Raw genomic sequence first — 19,286 nt, forward strand, 5'->3', positions numbered from 1 at the left:
AGGTTGAGTGGACTCTCAAACAGGGTCCCCCCAAGCTCAGTCTAGCACAAGAACAGGGGGCAAGGAGCGCTAAACAAATTCCAACAGGTCTAAATAAGAGAAGACTGGCACAGCTCACCTTCACCTGTTGAGAGACTGAGCAAAGACTGGTTTGCTAGAGGAAGCTATGGCTATTAATACTACAACCAAAGTTTGGTCCCAGTCTCCACCTGCTGGTCAAAGTGAGCTATTACCCATCAGTGAGGCTGTACCAGTCTGGAGAAGTGATAAAGAAACAAGGTTTGGAAAAACCTGCCAATACTGCTAGCAGAGGTGTCAGAGGCCAGTACTGAAACAGAATATAGAGAGAAGTAATAGGAACAGGGCTGAGAGGGGAAATCTGCATTGGTTTCAGCAGGGACATTTCACACGCTCACCTACCACAGGGAAATACTTTTAAAAACCAACAGGAAGAAATATTTGTTCACTCAGAGAATGGTTAAGCTCTGGAGCGTTTTGCCAGAGGCTGTGGTAAGTGCAGTTAATGTAGCTGGTTTTAAGAAAGGTTTTGACAAGTTCCTGGAGGAAAAGTCCATAGTCTGCTATTGAAAGAGACATGGGGAAGCCACTGCTTGCCCTGGATCGGTAGCATAGAATGTTGCTACTATTTAGGGTTTTGCCAGGTACTTGTGACCTGGATTGGCCACTGTGAAGATGGGATCCTGGCCTAGACGGACCATTAGTCTGACCCAGAAGCCATCATCCCCCAGAGTCTATATAGGCTGCCCAGATGCATGCATGCATAAACTAATTAGTTAACCAGGCATTAACAATTATTGACATTAATTTGAGTTAATGGCACTAATCTGGAACCAGACCCGCATTGCACATCCAAAGTGTCTCTTGTGCAACCCAAAGGGGGTGTGGCAAAGGGAGGGGGAAAATGTGTGGGCCAGGTGCGGTCCAAACATTTGGATGTACACCAGTTCCACAGATGTAAGTCCTCAGGCCCAAAATTGGGTGCAGGAATCGGTGCCAAGTATTTTGCATGAAGGTAACTGTCTGGAGGAATCTTTCTAGGATGGTGCTTTGTGCTGATTTTCCCAGGACCCAAATTTGAGCGCTATTTATAGAAACACGCCCCTCCCCATTTTCTTTCTGTTCCCTCTAAGGATTGGCCGAGTGAGTGCAAATTTTTTTTTTTTTTTCGCGTGACCCACATTTTATAGCATCAATGTATAGTATAGGGGATAATGAGGACCCCCTGAGGGAATCCTCGAGGAAAAAGTAACATCCTTCCAGACACAATATTCTCTATTTATTAGAAAATCTCTGAACCAGCTGAGAATAGATCCGGTAAAACCCAATTCATTCAGCTTGGTCAATAACAAACTGTGATCGACTGAATCAAAAATTGCTGATATATCAAACTGGAGCAAGACTGACTTGCCCTGTACTCAGCATCTAATTTTAGTCGGCAAGGTCAGTAACAGTAATTTTGTGTTATGCTGGGTATAGAAACCAAACGTGAGGGATGGCGACAAGAGAATTTATCAATGAAAGCTGTGAGTTGCGCGTAAACTAGTTTCAAGAAGTTTGGTTAGAAGAGGAATACCAGCAATTTGACGAAGTGGAGAGACCGGCAACTTGGGTTTTAGGAATCAGAGCGCGTGCAATGCGGCCATCTGAACCGGTAACTGGCCAATCTTTAACAGGATATTAATGACTTTGGAATGTGTGCAAATAGGAATGGAGGGCATTCATCTAGTACACAATTTTGAGTGGATAATCTTTTTAGTTACAAAGAAACTTCATTTAGAGAGAGGGGCTTAAACTTAATCGAAATTTGATCTGATGTAGAGAAAACTGTGGTATTGAGTTCAGGCTGGATCTCTGGGTACTGGATAGTTTATTTATATCCCTTAATCTTATTAAAAAAAAAAAAAAAAGGGCCCTTTATTGCTGTCATTTTCTATGTTTCTATGTTTCTATGAGTGGCGAGGTTTAAAAACCAACAATTTTCCAGATTTGCGAGTATTTCTGTGAACGACACTCCTAGAATGTATGAGCGATTGCTCGGGTGCTCCACTGAGGTGGAAACATTAACTACAGCTCAGACACCTGAACAGAATCTGCTTCACTCTGTATGTTGGGGAATGCCCACTCCGTTCAGATGGTAGAACAAGATTTTACCATTGCTCACTCTTAGACCTCGTTTGAAATACATCGTCTTACTTGTTACCGAAGATCGAGTCTGTTGAGGCGTCTCCGATTCAGGATGATCCGTAGAGGGAAAATCTTCCTCTTGTTTAACATTCAGTGAGAACACAGACGTTACAATTGGAAGGCCTGTGATAATAATAATAATAACTTTATTTTTCTATGCCGCCATAATCTTGCGACTTCTAGGCGGTTCACAGTGAAGAATAGCTGTACAAACAGCGATTACAACATACAGATGGAGAAGAGGTCACAGAGCGGCCTGTGATTACATGGTGCAGATTACCGTATTTTCACTCATATACCGCGCACCCGTGTAAAACGCGCACATGGGTATAGCGCGCGGGAAACTGTAATTTATGTAAATACATTTTTATATACCGCGCACACCTGTATACCGCGCATGCCGCCCCGACTCTCCCGTCGCCGCCCGACTCTCCTTTCGCCTGCCCCGACTCTCCTCTGGCCACCCCGACTCTCCTTTAGCCCACCCCGACTCTCCTCTCCCCCTTGAAGTCCTGTCCCCACCCTGAAAGCCTGATGCCCCCCCCCGACGTCCGATTCACCCCCCCCCCCGCAGGACCGCTTGCACCCCCACCCCGAAGGACCGCTCGCACGCACTCGCACCCGCACCTCCACCCCGAAGGACCGCTCGCACCCCCACAGCCTCCCGACCCCCCATCATGTAGAAGCTCCTACCGTTGTCCTGCTGCTTCCTCTGCCGGCGGTCCCGGCCCTTCTGTGAGCCCTGCGTCTGCGCTGCTTCCTCTTCCGGCGGTCCCGCCCTTTCTCTGACGTGGTGGGGTGGGGGTGCGGGTGCGAGTGCGTGCGAGCGGTCTTTCGGGGTGGGGGTGCGAGCGGTCCTGCGGGGGGGGTGAATCGGACGTCGGGGGGGGAACTATGTAAAAAAAAAGTGGTAAAACGTGCTCACGCGTATAATGCGCATGGTTATGCACGGTTTGTAAAATCGTGTCTAATGCGTGCGTTATATGCGTGAAAATACGGTAGTAAGAAGAAAGATATCCATAGGTTACAATAAAGTTTTAACGTGTTGCAATAGAAATGTTGTAAAATGAGCGAATAGCAGAATACAAATGGTGAAGAAGCCATTGAGCAGTCAGAGAATACGAAATACAAAGTACCGTGAGAGGGGAAATAGTGGATTCAAGTATGATGAGCGGTAACTTTAAAAAAAAAAGGGGGGGGGGAGGAAGAACTGGCTATGAAATGAATTTGTTGAACAGGGTGGTCTTTAATTCTTTCCAAAAAGCGCCATACGTCAGCCTGGCGCCATCTATGAGGTAGCCTAACCAAGTTTGCTGCCTACCAGCTTGAAACTTGAATGAGAAAACGTGTCTAGATGGATCTGATGATATTAAATTAGAATATGGGTTTTAAGTCTGAAAATGCAAACATTAAGGACCAGATTCTGTAATGGGCACCTAAAAGAGATAGTGTAGGGTCATGAAAGGTTAACTGTTGTTTAAAATATTGCTCTGGTCTACATAGCTGAAGAAAGTGTACAATCTATTGACTTCATCTGCCTAAAATGTATGTCCCTGCCTTACCACATTGTAAGCTAAATAGATAGAGTTTGAGCCATGATGTACCCTGCCCTTCTGTACATTTTACATTTAGAACTGTAAGAGTTAGATAAGTGACCTGTTAGTGTGAGCTTAGGACCAATAATAATTGTAGAAAAGTTATAGAATAACAAATGAAAATTGTAGTTTTTGCATATATTAGTTTGCGAAAAGGGCATAAAAGTCCTTGTATTTCCTGTTTCTGACTCTCTAGTAGGCAGGCTATTAACGGCACTAGAGTCCGGTATACCGTAATAAATTTCTTGTACTTTCTTCACGCCTCTGACTTTGTATGTCCAAGTGACCTTTCAATAGGTGCCTATTGCATGTCAATCACACACGTAGGGGAAAATTATATAATTAGCGCCTGAACTTAGGCATCAGTAGGCGCCCTGTCAATGCCTAAGTAATTGGAAAAAAGCCATCAGGCAATGCTGAAGTGCCTACTAATGCCTAAATAAAAGCCAGCTGAAATGGCTGCTGGAATTGCGGCTAGGTAGCTGCTTCAGGCCGCAGAATGCCAAAGTAGGCGTGCCCAGCGTCAGAAGTGGTGTTAGGTGGGCTAAAGTGGCTACCCACCCGTAATTCATGCCAAGATGGGCGGCTAAAATGTAGGCCCGGAAAACCCTGGCCTACAAGTCAGCCGCCTATCTCAGCTGAATAGGCGAGATTCTGTTACCCTCGCCCTCGAATGATTGATAGGCGATCCAACTTTGGCGCCGGTTACGGAATCAGGCCCTTAGGCGCCCATTACAGAATCGTGATTAGAGGTGCCTAACTTAAAACTTATCAACTCTTATAAATCGACTGAATATCACCTCAATGCTTGTGTTCATATAATTTATAGAGAAAACGCCTCAGCCCCACCACTCCACCGCAAAAACTTTAGTTTAAATCGCGGGAAGCAACATGTGGTGCTTCATCATTGGCTGTCTTCACTATTTTGTTGTGTGTAAGTAATTCTTCTAACAATCTTTTTTTATTTTTTTATTTTTATCAATAAAACTTGATTATCAAACTTCATTTCTTGTTGGTAACTCAATATATTAGATAATACTTATCTCAGCCAACCAAGGGAGCCAGACCCGACATGTTTCGCACATATAACGTGCTTTTTCAAGGGTCTCCCTGTAAAATATAGAGACGGAGCTATAACATACAGTTGTGCCAGACCCCCTCCCTACACCACACTTTAATCGTTTATACGAACCGTTTATCTATGCAATAACTTACCGAGGTACGCCGCCGTCATCCGACTCCAAAAGTTTAAAGAGCAAAAGATGGCGACGGCGTTCCAGGTCCTCAATTTAAATATCCTTCACCTGTTGCTTAGTACCCACCCCCCTCCCCCCTCGCAGCCTCGCAGGCGATTAAATGAGGAAGAACAAAAATTTATTTTTAAGTTAGATACAGTTGAACCCCGGGGGTTGAATAATATGATTGAGTGGAATTCTTTGGGGTAATCTGTTTCTCGAGTGGAGCCAATAGGCTGCGAGGGGGGTGGGTACTAAGCAACAGGTGAAGGATATTTAAATTGAGGACCTGGAACGCCGTCGCCATCTTTTGCTCTTTAAACTTTTGGAGTCGGATGACGGCGGCGTACCTCGGTAAGTTATTGCATAGATAAACGGTTCGTATAAACGATTAAAGTGTGGTGTAGGGAGGGGGTCTGGCACAACTGTATGTTATAGCTCCGTCTCTATATTTTACAGGGAGACCCTTGAAAAAGCACGTTATATGTGCGAAACATGTCGGGTCTGGCTCCCTTGGTTGGCTGAGATAAGTATTATCTAATATATTGAGTTACCAACAAGAAATGAAGTTTGATAATCAAGTTTTATTGATAAAAATAAAAAAATAAAAAAAGATTGTTAGAAGAATTACTTACACACAACAAAATAGTGAAGACAGCCAATGATGAAGCACCACACGTTGCTTCCCGCGATTTAAACTAAAGTTTTTGCGGTGGAGTGGTGGGGCTGAGGCGTTTTCTCTATAAATTATATGAACACAAGCATTGAGGTGATATTCAGTCGATTTATAAGAGTTGATGATTGATCGCGATCCCTTTCGGCTGGATAAAGATTGAATTTTACAAGTGGCCATTATTATTAACTTAAAACTTAGGCACCTGTAATATAGGCCAGGGTTTTAAAAGGCCTACTTAAAAAATGATGCGAGGAAAAAAGTTTGTCCCCGTGAACTCAGGCCCCTTCCCCATCCCTGCGAGCTCAAGCCCCCATCCTCGCAAACTGTATGATCCCATAAGCACAAGCCTTGAATAGTTGATTTTACACTGAACATATTTTATTAAAGTATAAAAAGAAATATTCTGTACAATTGCCATTTTATAAATCACACATAATACAAAACAAAGATCAAGAAAACCCCCGTCTCCCCTCCACTATTGAGAAAACTGAACAAGTCAAATTACTACAGAATGCTACACAAAAAAATTAAGCTAACAGAATACCTCAGTCACACATGGCAGGAATAGTGTTAGGGGAGTACAACTAGGACAGCTGCCCCCTGGCCAGAGACAGCCCTAAGCCTGCTGAAAGCTGAAGAATGCACAGCCTGGTAGTGGGCTTTTTGGTCCCCAGCTAGATCCAGTACCAACTCTGGCAGGATACACATTTCAAATCCGATCTATTCTAATCACAAAACAGAAACTAAAAGGTTTTTTTTGCTACCTTTTGTTGTTGTCATTTTATTTTTCAAATCATGTTGATCTCAGGTTCCTTCTGTCTTTTCTTAATACACTCACCAGGGTCTCCTGCCCACTTGATATTTCTTCTTTCTCCAAGCTCACCATCCATCTTCCATCTCTGTGTATGTATTTTTCTACATGTTCAGGATCTCCCTTCTCTGTGTCTCCTGTACTTCCCTCTTTAGTGTTTCCCCTGTGTCCATCTCCCTGCCTTCATCATCATCATCCTATGTCCCCATCCACTTGTGTCTAGCATTACGCCTCTGTGTCCCTATGCCCCCCTAAGTCCAACATCACCCTTCTGCATTCCTATTCTCCCTGTCTCTAAACCCTCCCATGTCTGGCATTGCCCCTCTGTGTCCATTTACCACCCCCCATGCAGTGTTCTCCTTTGTGTCACTGTCCCATGAAAAAACCCGACTCTTTGAATCCGAGAAAAATCCGACTGGTCGCATCAGAAAACTCAAAACACTGGATGGGTTCTCTGTTGGTCTAGAGGGACTAACAGAAAGAAAATAAGTAGGTAAAATTGAATATCCTTTCTTGCTTAGGCGTTCCCTTTCAAGAGCCAAGCCATAAGACAAAAGGGACCTGGACTGAACATGGGAATGGGACCCTCAGTCAGAAAGTCGCATGAGAGGGGCAGAGGAATGGGATCTGCCATGAGAACATGAACCAGATCCCCATATTTTCTAGATCATCATACATCTGTTCTTCTGATTTTCATCGATCACTCATCGGCATTTGACACAATTGACCACAACCTTCTTATAGACAGATTACAGTCTATAGGTATAACAGACCAGGTTCTTCTTTGATTTAAATCTTACTTTGAAAATCGTTCTTCAATTGTGTCTTTCAACAATACAATTTCCAAAAGTTTTTCGGCAACATATGGTATTCCACAAGGGTCCATTCTTTCACCACTTTTGTTTAACATTTTTCTTTCACCGCTCATGACCCTTTGCCAATCCATTGGCTTTACGGCATCCACTTGATCCCACTAACTCTCTCGAAACAATAGCAATCAATAAGAAACTCGAACAGATTCACCAGTGGCTTAACGATAACGGATTAGCTCGTAATATTAATAAATCTAATGTCATGTTCTTTCCCTGCAAAGATAGTTCAAAACTTATTTTTCCAATCTCTATTAAGGGTACCACTTTACAGTTGATAAATAGCATCAAGATTTTAGGGGTTATCTTTGATGATAAACTTATCATAATCACATTAGTAATATCGTTAAATCCACTTTCTACAGACTTCGTCAAATCCGTTCAGGTTCAGAATTTTTATGTCCAAAATCTCTTAACATTCTAATTCACTCTTTGGTCATTTCAAAAATTGATTATTGCAATGCCCTACTCAATGGAATAGCGCAAAATGAAATCAGACGTTTACAAATTATTCAAAATGCTTCAATCAAACTTATAATGAAAGCTAAGAAATTCGATCACGTATAAATTAAGTCTGCTTACCTTCAAATCTTTGTTGTATAAAACTCCGGCTTTCATTTACAAATCTTTGATTCCCTATACCTCAACAAGATTACTGAGGTCTAATGATCAGCATTTATTAGTTGTTCCCTCACTCAAAATTATTAATACACGGCGGCATTTCATTTTCTCTGTCACAGCACCTCAAACATGGAACTCTCTCCCTACTTACTTAAGGAAAGAAAACAATTTAGATAAATTTAAGAGCATACTAAAAAGCTTTCTTTTCAAGGCTGCTTTTGATAATTAGAAAACCTGATTAGAAGTTTCATTTTATTCCCATAACCTTTCTAAGGTTTATTGTTCTCTTCCTTCCTATTGTTTTTTTTTTTTTACCATAATCATCTTCTTTTCTATCAATAATTTCTACTTCTTTACCCAGCCTTTCCCTTTTGTTTATATATTAGTCCTCAATTTGTTTCGTAATGTTAAGACTTTTGTTTCCCCTTAATTGTTTGTAATTTTATTGATATGTTCATCGCTTAGAATTTGGAATAAGCGATTGATCAAATTTACAATAAACTTGAAACTTTCTTATAAGCAAAAGAGATGCAATTAGCGATCCAGGACGATATAGTTCATTTAGAAACTGCATGTCCTTGAGTAGCTGCATTGAAGGAAATAAATAACTGATTGGAAGTAACTTTGGATGAGTATGAAGAAGCACCTTATCGGGGAAAAATTGGAGATATTGTTCATAGATAGCCAGTGCTTGCAGTTCGCTAACTCTACTGGCTGAAGTAAGGGCCACTAAAAAAGCTGGTTTTCCATGTTAGGAACAGTAGTGTAGCAGATCCCAAGGGCTCAAAGAGATCCTTCATCAGCTGGTCCAATGTTGAGAAGTCACAGAAAATAAGAGATACAAGGAAAATTATAGATGACAGAGAGTAAGCATAGATAGATGACAAAAGGAAGGAAAGAACAAAGAGACATCAGAAAATGAGAAAGAAAAAGAATGAAAGACAAAAAGGCAGATCTAATAAGGAAAAGAGAAAAGTAGAAATAACGGAGATAGAGTTTCAAGTTTATTATATTTTAAAATAAATAAAGTGAACATCAAAGACATTAACTGGACAGACTTGAAAGTGAGGGGAAAAGGGAAAGGAGGGGAAAAGTTACATAATTTGAGAAGAAAAGGAAAAGGTGGGAGTGGGGTAAAACATATTGGGTAGGGTCGCTTTTTTAAAGCGGTTGGTTCCTTAAGAGAAGAAAAGAAAATGATAGAGAAGAGAAGAAAAAAAAAAAAAAAGAGAGAAGAAGAAGAGAAGATAACTCTAAACACAAGCGAATGCGTCTCGAAATAAAAAAGTCTTCAGGCTTATCTTGAATTTATCTATCTTGAATTTGTCATGCTCATGACAAAGGTTAGAAACAGGGGCAGTGATTATAACACCTCATTCTAATAGTGCCCGGGCTAGAGGTGTCTTTCTTATAGAAAATGCTTGCATTATCCTATTTCTCGCTTGAATCTAAGTTACATCACCTGCTTCCTGCAGTTCCTCACATGTGCCTGTGGGGGTCAGATTTCCTCTTTCCTCAGGTTCCTGAGGCTCAGTCTTGAATCTCTCTTGCTCAAATCGGATTAAAATGTCAGGCGTGACATTATGGTAGCCTGTTATATGAAAAAAAAAAAAAAAAGATATTGCAATACGTTTAGAAAAGTAACTACAGCCTACATTGTAAGTGCTCAGAATTATGCTGATTTCCTAGGCCCTGCCACCAGTACAGAGCCAAAAAGAAAGGGGAGCTGCTGGACTGATTGTCATCAGAAATCTTTTCTGGTAGCACCCTGACCATTTCAATACTTTTCTCAAGAGCTACAAATAGTGCTATTGTAGAAACTGCTCCTGCTTAAACAGAATGTAAATTTTTCATCAAGAGGTTAGTTTTTTTTAAACACAGACTGTTCACATAGTTACTACACATCAGAAATCAGAATCTTCCTGAAACCACCAGCTGGAAATCTCTAAATCATTATGGGGCTTTTTTACCAAACAGCAGCAAAACGTGGCCTTAGAGCATCTTTAAGTGGGTCAATGCCATGCACTGAGGCCATTTTACTGTTGGGGTAAAATGGCTGATTTTTCTTTTTCCCTATTAATGGCCAACTGATAATTTCCCCATTAGCAAGTGGCCATTAGAATTAAACCTGCACCAATCAGCAAATTCCAGTGCCTACATGCTAACCAATTAGAACATGCCCACTCTTGGTCCCCAGGGCTAAAATATATTTTTGGGGGGGCGAGGGGAGCAATGTCAGCAGCAAAGATGGATGCCTAACCACGGTGCTTTGTCTTCAGCCTGTGCTATTTTGGTTGTTTCGGAGGATGAGGGGGGGGTCTGGAGTGGTGAGTAGGAGTTGGAAAAGTATGGGAGATGGCTGGCATTGAGGAAAAAGTGTGACGGGGAAAATGTCCTGCCACACCTGGAAGAGAAGATGTCGGACCAGGGTCCACATAGAGTGAGGGTGCCAGAGGACTGCAGGAAGCACCCAGTGCTTGCTATTTTGGGTGTGAATGATGCAGACGTGGCCCCTTCTGACCACCCCCAGTCAGAAGGAGTTACTAAGGCAGACCTGCAAGCTTGGATGTTGGAGATGAAATCAGAGATCTCCTGAGATACGGACCACAATTCAGGATCTGAGGGCCGACTTTGCTGATATGGGCTCCCATATCGATGGGATAGAAATGCAGATAGATACTACATCGGAGGCGACTGCAAGAGCTCAGAGGCGTGTGGAGGATGTGAGGACAGAGCTCTTGGAGTTTACTGACAAATTAGAGGATGTGGAAAACCAAACCCAGACAGAATTAAAACAAGCATGGGCTGAACACAGAGGATCTCTAATCAGAAAATAATGGGTATACATTGAAGGAACTAAGGCCAGTCCTGGGCAGGCTTCCACGGCCTGTGTCCCGTATATGAACATTCAGTTGAGGACGGAGCTGGGGAGGTTTTCGATGGCTGGGATGGTTAAGATGGGTTGTAGTGAGCTTTGATGGAGACTCCAGTAGATGGAGCCTAAGCACACTACTGGAGAGCTCTGGGTTTCTGGCCCAGAAATATCTAAGAAAAAGGACCATTTAAACTAAATTAATTTATGGAGCATGTATGGTTGGGCAGACTGGATGACTCACTTGGGTCTTTATCTGTTGTCATTTACTATGTTACTATTTTATGTTACTAATATATGGTACGTTCTTTTTGTGGAAAGCGCAAGAAGCAGGCAATAAGATCATGCGGTCTCCCTAGATGCGGAGGGCCCAATGCTCTATGAACTCTCTCAAACTCAAGCTCCGGAAGATCCCCTTCCGCATTTGCAGCTCGCAAAAAATGATGACATACCATTTGCATTAGCTTCGATGCTTCTCGTTCAATGAGGGCTTCAGGCATACCCCGTGCCCTAAGATTGTTGTGACGGGCTCTATTTTCCCTGTCCACAATTTTCAATAACAAGTCCTCAGTATTAAAGTTCAATCTGATCGCAACGTTGTTGCAGCCCTATTATTTCATGGTCATGTGTTATAACCTTCTCTTTGAAATCATATCATCCAGCTTTTTGTGCAAGCCCACTGTATCGACTTTAAGGTCTTGTTTCACACCAGAGAAGCTTTCAAATCCAGCATCAAGTGATTCAAGTCCTTCTTACTAGCCAAATTGATTTCAAAATCTGAGGAACCACAAGTTACGTTCTCCTCTGCTGTGCAATTTGGCCACACATTGCAGTCTAACCCCACCGCCATCTTGTGCATTGAAGATCTGCGGGTGTCATCGGCGCAAAAAGCAAAAGTTTGCCATGAAACAGACAGAGACAACAAGCAAAGTTATCAACTATATTGAGGCAAATGTTGATAGTAAAGGTTCGCTAATTTTGCCAAATTAATGCGGGCTGAGACGCAGCTTGAGTCTTACCCGACCATGCTGCTCAGTGACATCACCAGAAGTCCTTCCAGCGGATTATTTTCTAAAGACATTTGTCACTCTGTGTCGCACATTTGCTTGTCCCTCTTCTTTCTACCACTCGTTACCTGCAATCTGTTTGGAGACCCTGGTTTCAGAGAATGTTGTAGAACCACAGGATGGTGTAGGTTCTACACTGCCGATTCTGTCATCCCTAGATGCAGTTTGCACTTATACAGCCCCACATGATCCCTTCCAATCTTCTCCGATGAAGAACTACAGTACCATCTATTTACCATTTCTAGTTGTGATGATTCAGGCTAGTTTTCAGTCCTAATTGGTGCTCCAGCTTGAAAGCAAACAGTCATTAGACCACGTTTGAAAGAACCTTACTTAGGTAGTGACCTAACTTCTAATATAGGTTAATAGCTTATCTCTCTTTTGTTTCCAAACTAGCAGAATGATTAGTGATGGACCATCTGGCAACATACATAGAAGAAAAATCAGTACTACACTCAAACCAGACAGGGTTTTACCTCCATTATAACATTGAAACAGCCTTACTAGGACTGGTTTCTGTTGTTCATGCAATGTTATGCATGGATCTGTCAGTACTGCTCCTGTCATAAGACCTTTCTGTGGCCTTTGATGCTACTTCTTGCAAGGCTTCGCCACATAGGGCTCTCTGGGGCCCTCTTGCCTGAATGTTTTTTTTTTTTTTTTTTTAAATTCTTTATTCATTTTGAAAACTTACAGCAAGCGTACAGGAATATATCATTAGTAACAACAATAACACTTGTAATTCTCATATAATTCTAAAAACATAAAAATTATATCCCGTCCCACCCATCTTCTTTCAAATATTATAATCAATTATATCATAAATATAATATAAACATATAATTTAGTGAAATTTCCAGAAAAACTTCTCTCCCCACCCCCCCTATGTGTACATATATTCATCCAAGGAAAATGATGTTTACTCCTTACAATATCGTTCCAATGGCCCCCAGATCTTTCCATCTTAAAAATATGGCATATCGAATTCCACCAAAATGTATAATTAAGATTAGTATAATTTTTCCAGTTATTGGTGATATGCTGAATAGCAACCCCAGTCAAGATTAATAATAGTTTGTTATTATGTGCTGAAATTTGACTTTGTTTCTTGCCTGAATGCTAGATCGTGTTGAATGAGGGATATTCGTCCCCATTTTCTCTTCCCTGAGGAGTGTCCCAGGTTACTTTATTGTTTAACATCTTTCTGGCACTATTAGCAGAACTTAGTTCAGTCTCTCAGTCTAATGCTATTTATTAATGCTATCGCTATTCTGAAAGTTGCCATCGTCGATCATCAGTGGAAAATCAGGGGCGGGAAACTGCACGGTGACACCAGGAAGCTCTTCTTCGCCGAAAGGGTGGTTGATCGCTGGAATGGTCTTCCACTTCAGGTGATTGAGGCCAGCAGCGTGCCAGATTTTAAGGCCAGATGGGACAGACATGTGGGATCTCTCCGCAAAGATAGATAGGGAGGGTCATTGGAGTGGGCAGACTTGATGGGCCGTGGCCCTGATCTGCCGTCTATTTCTATGTTTCTATGACCTATTGTAGGGGTAGTGTGGCAGCCGAATTCTCAGTTGTCCGGGAAAGATAGGGAAAATGCCTAAAGTGCCTGTATGTAAACCACTTTGACTGTGGTTGTAAAAGTACAAAAAGGCAGTATACAAGTCCCAATCCCGTTCCCAATATTAGCACTATTTAATCAGCTGGGAGCCGTTCCAGACTGGATAGCGCTGACTATCATCAGAAGGTCAGTAAAAATCACCGTCAGCTCTTAATAATTTTAATGCAGACTTTAAAGTAGATTAACAAAATGATTTAGGCTCCCTTTTAGATGTTTTAGCACTGGCCAGCAAGGTACATGCTCCAACCCTCATCCAATTGCTATAAGCGTCGGAGCATTTACCTCGCCAGTTGGCGCTAAAATGCTCTACCGAAGCTTGATAAAAGGGGGGTCTTAATGAGCTGCATTAGGAGCACACTCGTACAAATCAATCCATTAATATTAAAAAGCATTAATGTAAGAACATAAGAATTGCCGCTGCTGGATCGTGCCCAGCAGTCTGCTCCCGCCGTGGCCCTTAGGTCAAAGACCAGTGCCCTAACTGAGTCTAGCCTTACCTGCGTACGTTCTGATTCAGCAGGAACTTGTCTAACTTCGTCTTGAATCCCTGAAGGGTGTTTTCCCCTATAACAGCCTCCGGAAGAGCGGTCCAGATTTCTACCACTCTCTGGGTGAAGAAGAACTTCCTTATGTTTGTACGGAATCTATCCCCTTTTAACTTTAGAGAGTGCCCTCTCGTTCTCTCTACCTTGGAGAGGGTGAACAACCTGTCTTTATCTACCAAGTCTATTCCCTTCATTATCTTGAATGTTTCAGTCTCCTTTTTTCAAGGGAGAAAAGGCCCAATTTCTCTAATCTCTCACTGTACGACAACTCCTCCAGCCCCTTAACCATTTTAGTCGCTCTTCTCTGGACCCTTTCGACTGCATTATGTACTGTAATTTACAGTAATCCACCAGCAATGCAAATACTCCATTCAAACTGCATCCTGTTCATCATTCATGTTACCACAATAACAGAAAATCCTCCTCATCACCACCATTTCTTTTAACAATACAGATTTCTCAGCCCCATAACATTAGGATGAAAGATTTTGCCAGTTGCCTGCTCCATCTCCAGGGCAGCCTACTCCATCCAAAGTAGGGAAAAAGACCATGGGAAGAAGACCTTTAATCTCTCCAGCATTAAATTACTGACTGGTCCAAGCTGACTTTAGTAAAGATACGCAGAAGGAATTTTATACTTACTTGTTACAGGAGGGTGAATCTGTTCCGATGTTTCCGATTCAGGAGGATCCATGAAGGAGAGTTCTTCCTCTTGCTTAACACTCAACGAGAACACAGATGTTACAATCGGAAGGCCTGTGATGAGGAAACACATTTACAAGGATTCACCAAGGATATAATAATATTAATATAACAGTTTATATACTGCAGGACCGTGAAGTTCTATGCGGTTTACAATAATTAGAAGATGTTACAGTTTCAATGGATTTAGCAATGTTCTGCCGGTTAACATTGATTGAAAGATGCTACAAGTTGAGTGGAATTAGCAAAGTTAGAAACTAGTGATTAACAACTCTAGGGATCAGTTATTGTGGGATGAGGCTAGTTGCCTGAGTACTTTAGGAACAGATATGTTTTAGGCGTTTCCTAAATTCCCCATAAGTAGTAGACGTAAGCAATTGTTCTAGATCTTTACCCCATAATGCTGCTAACACTATGGGGGTCTTTTACTAGCCCCCTCTTCTACGAAACCTCGCTAGCGTTTTTTAGGAGAATCACGCTGAATGGCCCACGCTGCTCCCGACGCTCATTGAGTTCCTATGAGCATCGGGAGCAACGTGGGCCATTCAGTGCAGCCCCCCCCCCAAAGCTAGAAACTGCTAGCACAGTTTCGTAGAAGAGGGGGTAAGGCACGTTAGCCGATTTAGCACACGCCTTAGTAAAAGACCCCCTAAGTTAAGAAATACATTTTAAGTCTCCAAATGTTTGCTGTCAATGACCCGTCTCCTGTGATCTGAAATTACAGAGTCCTGTAAATCCAAAACATTTACTTACTCTTCATGGGGTCATGCGGGTTTCCTTTTCCCTCCCACTCAAAGTGCTGCGTGAAATAGTTCTCATCTTCCTTTTTAATTCTGAATATAACATCAGGATTAACAATTGAATAGCCTGTTAATAAGAAACAGGAAAATCAACTTTAATTGTACATAGAAACTCAGTAGAGGTTCCATCTGCTTCCTGTTCTGAAGAAGCAGTGCATGAAAGTGTGCATGGAGGTGTGGGGGGTTGAGTATTTGTCTGACAAAGCTTCATGAGAAGAGGCAACTACAACCTGCCAACTTATCCTTGGAAATTTGCTGGTGTCAAGCTATCTTTTTATAGCCCTCTTGTCATCTAGGAGAACATCTGCTACCATCCGAAGGGGGTTACACATTGTACAGTGTAGTTGACAGGTCTTGTCTTCATACAGAATTTTTAGTTTTCAGCAAGAAATGTGAGCCGTAAATCCTCCTCTGGTCTTCTGTACCAAACTTTTATTCTACAGAAGGGGTTCTCAAACCAATCCTCGGGACACACCAAGCTATTCTGGTTTTCAAGATAGCCAAAAATGCATAAGATAGAATTGTGTACAATGGAGGCAGAGTATGCAAATTTATCTCATGCAAATTCATTGTGGGTATCCTGAAAATCTAACTAGGTTGGCGTGTCCCAAGGACTATTCTATAGAAAAGGGAGACAGCTGGTCACGGATGAAGCCTCTATTTTAAGGTCTTTCACTAGTTCCTGTTGGATAAGAAATGGCATCAGAAGCCAGGTTCTAAATTTCAGATGCTCACAGGACCTGGTACCTCTGATTTTTATCCATCCTAATGGGCCTGTATGATAAGATGAGAGAGAAGAGATATCTACCTCGTGACAAGAGGATCCCATGAACTTCCTTGATGACTTTCTTGTAAAGTTCCTGCCGCTGTTCTCCCAGAATGTTCCACTCTACTTCCAAAAAATAAGCAGCGACATCCTTGAACGTGACCAATGGCTGGAAAAGGAAATAGGAGACCCTCAGCCACAGTTTTTTTGTATTTAGACCTGTCAGTGAGATCAGATCTCCAGTATATTATAGTATGAAAAAAGTTCCATTCCCTTAAGTCTCCGTCATTTTGTTTAATTCTTTATTGAAATCTTTTTCAAAACCAACAAGAGAGACATGTACAGCACAAACCATTTGTAACATAACTCTTTGACACAAGGCAAACAGATCCCACAAAACTACTTACATGAATCTCCCCCCCTCCCCACCTACCTCCTCCCTCCCCCGAGGTTCTTTGCAGTCCCAAAGTCCAAAAAGAGAGTCATGTGCAATGCACTCGGGCATCACTCCAATCAATATATGGTTTCCATTGTGCCAGCAGACGACCCCAGACAGATGTTTCATGGCTGTCAGCTTGGATATACAATAAACATAATCAATTTTTCTGTAGCACCTGTGGCCAAGATGGGGTTAAAACTAAACTAAACTAAACCTTAATTTTATAGACCGAGTCTTCAACCAACTTAGTTTACAATAATGTAAGTATAGTACATAAATATAAAAGAAGACTGTAATCTAGAATGGCTTAGTTTCCAAAGTGTTCAGAGATTTCTGAAATAAAACAAAGGGGCCTAGACGGGAAGGGGTAAAATGCAGACCTCATGGACCTGACGGACCTCGCGGATCTCAAACCGCACGTCCTTAAAAATCTGAGGTTCGTGCCACTCTGACAGACCTCTATGACAATTTAGCGCTGACGGATCCGTCTCAGCATAGAGAGGGAAAAGTATTAGGATCCGTCAGTGCTAAAATGTCATAGAGGTCTGTCTGAGCCAGAGACTAAAAGTGGTGCAGACCTCAGATTTTTACCAGGAAACCGATTTAAAGGATTCGTTTTAGAGCCGCTCCAGCACTAGTCTCTGGCTCTGACAGACCTCTACGACATTTTAGCGCTGACGGATCCTAATACTTTTCCCTCCCTATGCTGAGACAGAACCGTCAGCGCTAAATTGTCATAGAGGTCTGTCAGAGTAGCACGGACCTCAGATTTTTAAGGACGTACGGTTTTAGGTCCACGAGGTCTGTCAGGTCCGTGAGGTCTGCGTTTTACCCCTTCCCGGCCTAGACTTCCAAGTGAAAGTGGTAACTCATTCCAGAGCTCAGTTAATTTGACAATGAAAGAGTGGTTGAATCTCTTGAAAGTTCTATTTTTACCCCTAAGGGATGGAAATGTAAGTTTTAATTTATTTGAACTCCTAGCGAGATGAGATCTGTGTACATTCCAATCTAAAGGAACCAAAGTAATAAAAATGCCAAAGAGAATTTTAAATGCAGTACAAACGCACTTAAATTGAACTCTAAGATACATGAGAAGCCAATGTAATTTTTTTTTTAATTAATTAATTAATTAACTTTCATTTTACATCCAAAGAAAATTCTTTGATTAAGAAAAATAACAATTCCAAAGAAATAATAAGACATTAAATAATACATATAAGGTACCATGATAATAGTCCACTATTGAGAAGAGAGGATCAAGCACTTATCAAGGGTAGTTGATTATACAAAAAAATATTCAATATTCATAACATAAAACAGAGCATATCAGTTATATATTTCTATACGGTCTGGCTGGTGACTTCAACGGGCATCTGAGGAGTAACGGAAGCCGCTTTACCTTCCCAAAAAAATTGTAATTGATCAGGTTCATAAAAAACATATCTATTTGCTTGATGAGTAATACAACATTTACATGGAAAATGCAGCTGAATGGTAGCTCCCAACCCCAATACAGATTGACGTAACATCAGAAATTTTTTACGACATAATTGCGTCCATTTGGAAACATCCGGAAATATAGCTATTTTTGAACCATAAAATTCAACATTCTCAGTCCTGAAGAACTGCTTCCTTGTCCTGTAAAAAAACAAAGGTCACAAGCAATGTGATAGAAACCTTCAAAATCATGACGGGCATAGAGAAGGTAGACAGGGACAAATTCTTCAGGCTGTGGGGAGCCACAAGTACAAGGGGGCATTCGGAAAAATTGAAAAAGGACAGGTTTAGAACAAATGCTAGGAAGTTCTTTTTCACTCAGAGGGTAGTGGACACATGGAACACGCTCCCGGAGGCTGTGATAGGCCAGTGCACGCTACAGGGGTTCAAGGAGGGTCTAGATAGGTTCCTGAAAGAAAAGGGGATTGAGGGGTACAGATAGAAGTGGAGGTAGGTTACAGGAATAGTCAGAAACCACTTCACAGGTCGTGGACCTGATGGGCCGCCGCGGGAGCAGACCGCTGGGCACGATGGCCTTCTGGTCTGCCCCAGTGGAGGCAACTTCTTATGTTCTTAATGTAGCCCTCTCAGAAATTTCAGGATAAGAGGACTCAAGAATATTTGTTATATCTAGTTCTATTTGTTGATTTTCCAAGTCCTGATTCTTTCCTTTAGGAATATTCAAATAGTATAATTTCTGTAGAGGAGGCAAATAGGAACTTAAACCTAAGACTAATTAATTTTCCAGTCACCAGATTACAATCACCTAAGGAACTTTTTCATCAGTTCTTAACTTCGGTCTTAAAGTATTCAGAGACTTCAATGCCCCCTCTAGAGAAATTATACCAATGTAATAATAATAATAATAATAGCAGTTTACAATGCTACAAATTGTTACAAAAACTGATGTCTAAAAGCTCTAGAAATCAGTTATTGTGGGAAAGATTGTACAAATCAGCTAC

The 19,286-nt window shown here is 41.7% G+C and overlaps 1 protein-coding gene across 2 annotated transcripts in view; it reads right to left on the bottom strand.

Annotated features, from left to right (window-relative positions):
- LOC117367624 (zinc finger protein 493-like) overlaps positions 1 to 19,286 on the bottom strand; it is a 99,235-nt gene that overhangs the window by 72,023 nt on the left and 7,926 nt on the right. The window contains exons 2-7 of one of the 2 annotated variants that reach the window (XM_033960368.1): positions 16,822 to 16,962; positions 16,431 to 16,557; positions 15,576 to 15,689; positions 14,763 to 14,876; positions 9,475 to 9,603; positions 2,215 to 2,328 (exon numbers count right to left, since the gene is read on the bottom strand). In XM_033960368.1, the coding sequence (XP_033816259.1) occupies positions 2,215 to 2,328; positions 9,475 to 9,603; positions 14,763 to 14,876; positions 15,576 to 15,689; positions 16,431 to 16,557; positions 16,822 to 16,962 (739 nt within the window). The remainder of the gene's footprint in view (positions 1 to 2,214; positions 2,329 to 9,474; positions 9,604 to 14,762; positions 14,877 to 15,575; positions 15,690 to 16,430; positions 16,558 to 16,821; positions 16,963 to 19,286) is intronic. The other variant, XM_033960366.1, reaches the window with a different exon arrangement.

This window comes from Geotrypetes seraphini, chromosome 10 (genome assembly GCF_902459505.1).
Source record: "Geotrypetes seraphini chromosome 10, aGeoSer1.1, whole genome shotgun sequence".
Taxonomy (NCBI): domain Eukaryota; kingdom Metazoa; phylum Chordata; class Amphibia; order Gymnophiona; family Dermophiidae; genus Geotrypetes; species Geotrypetes seraphini.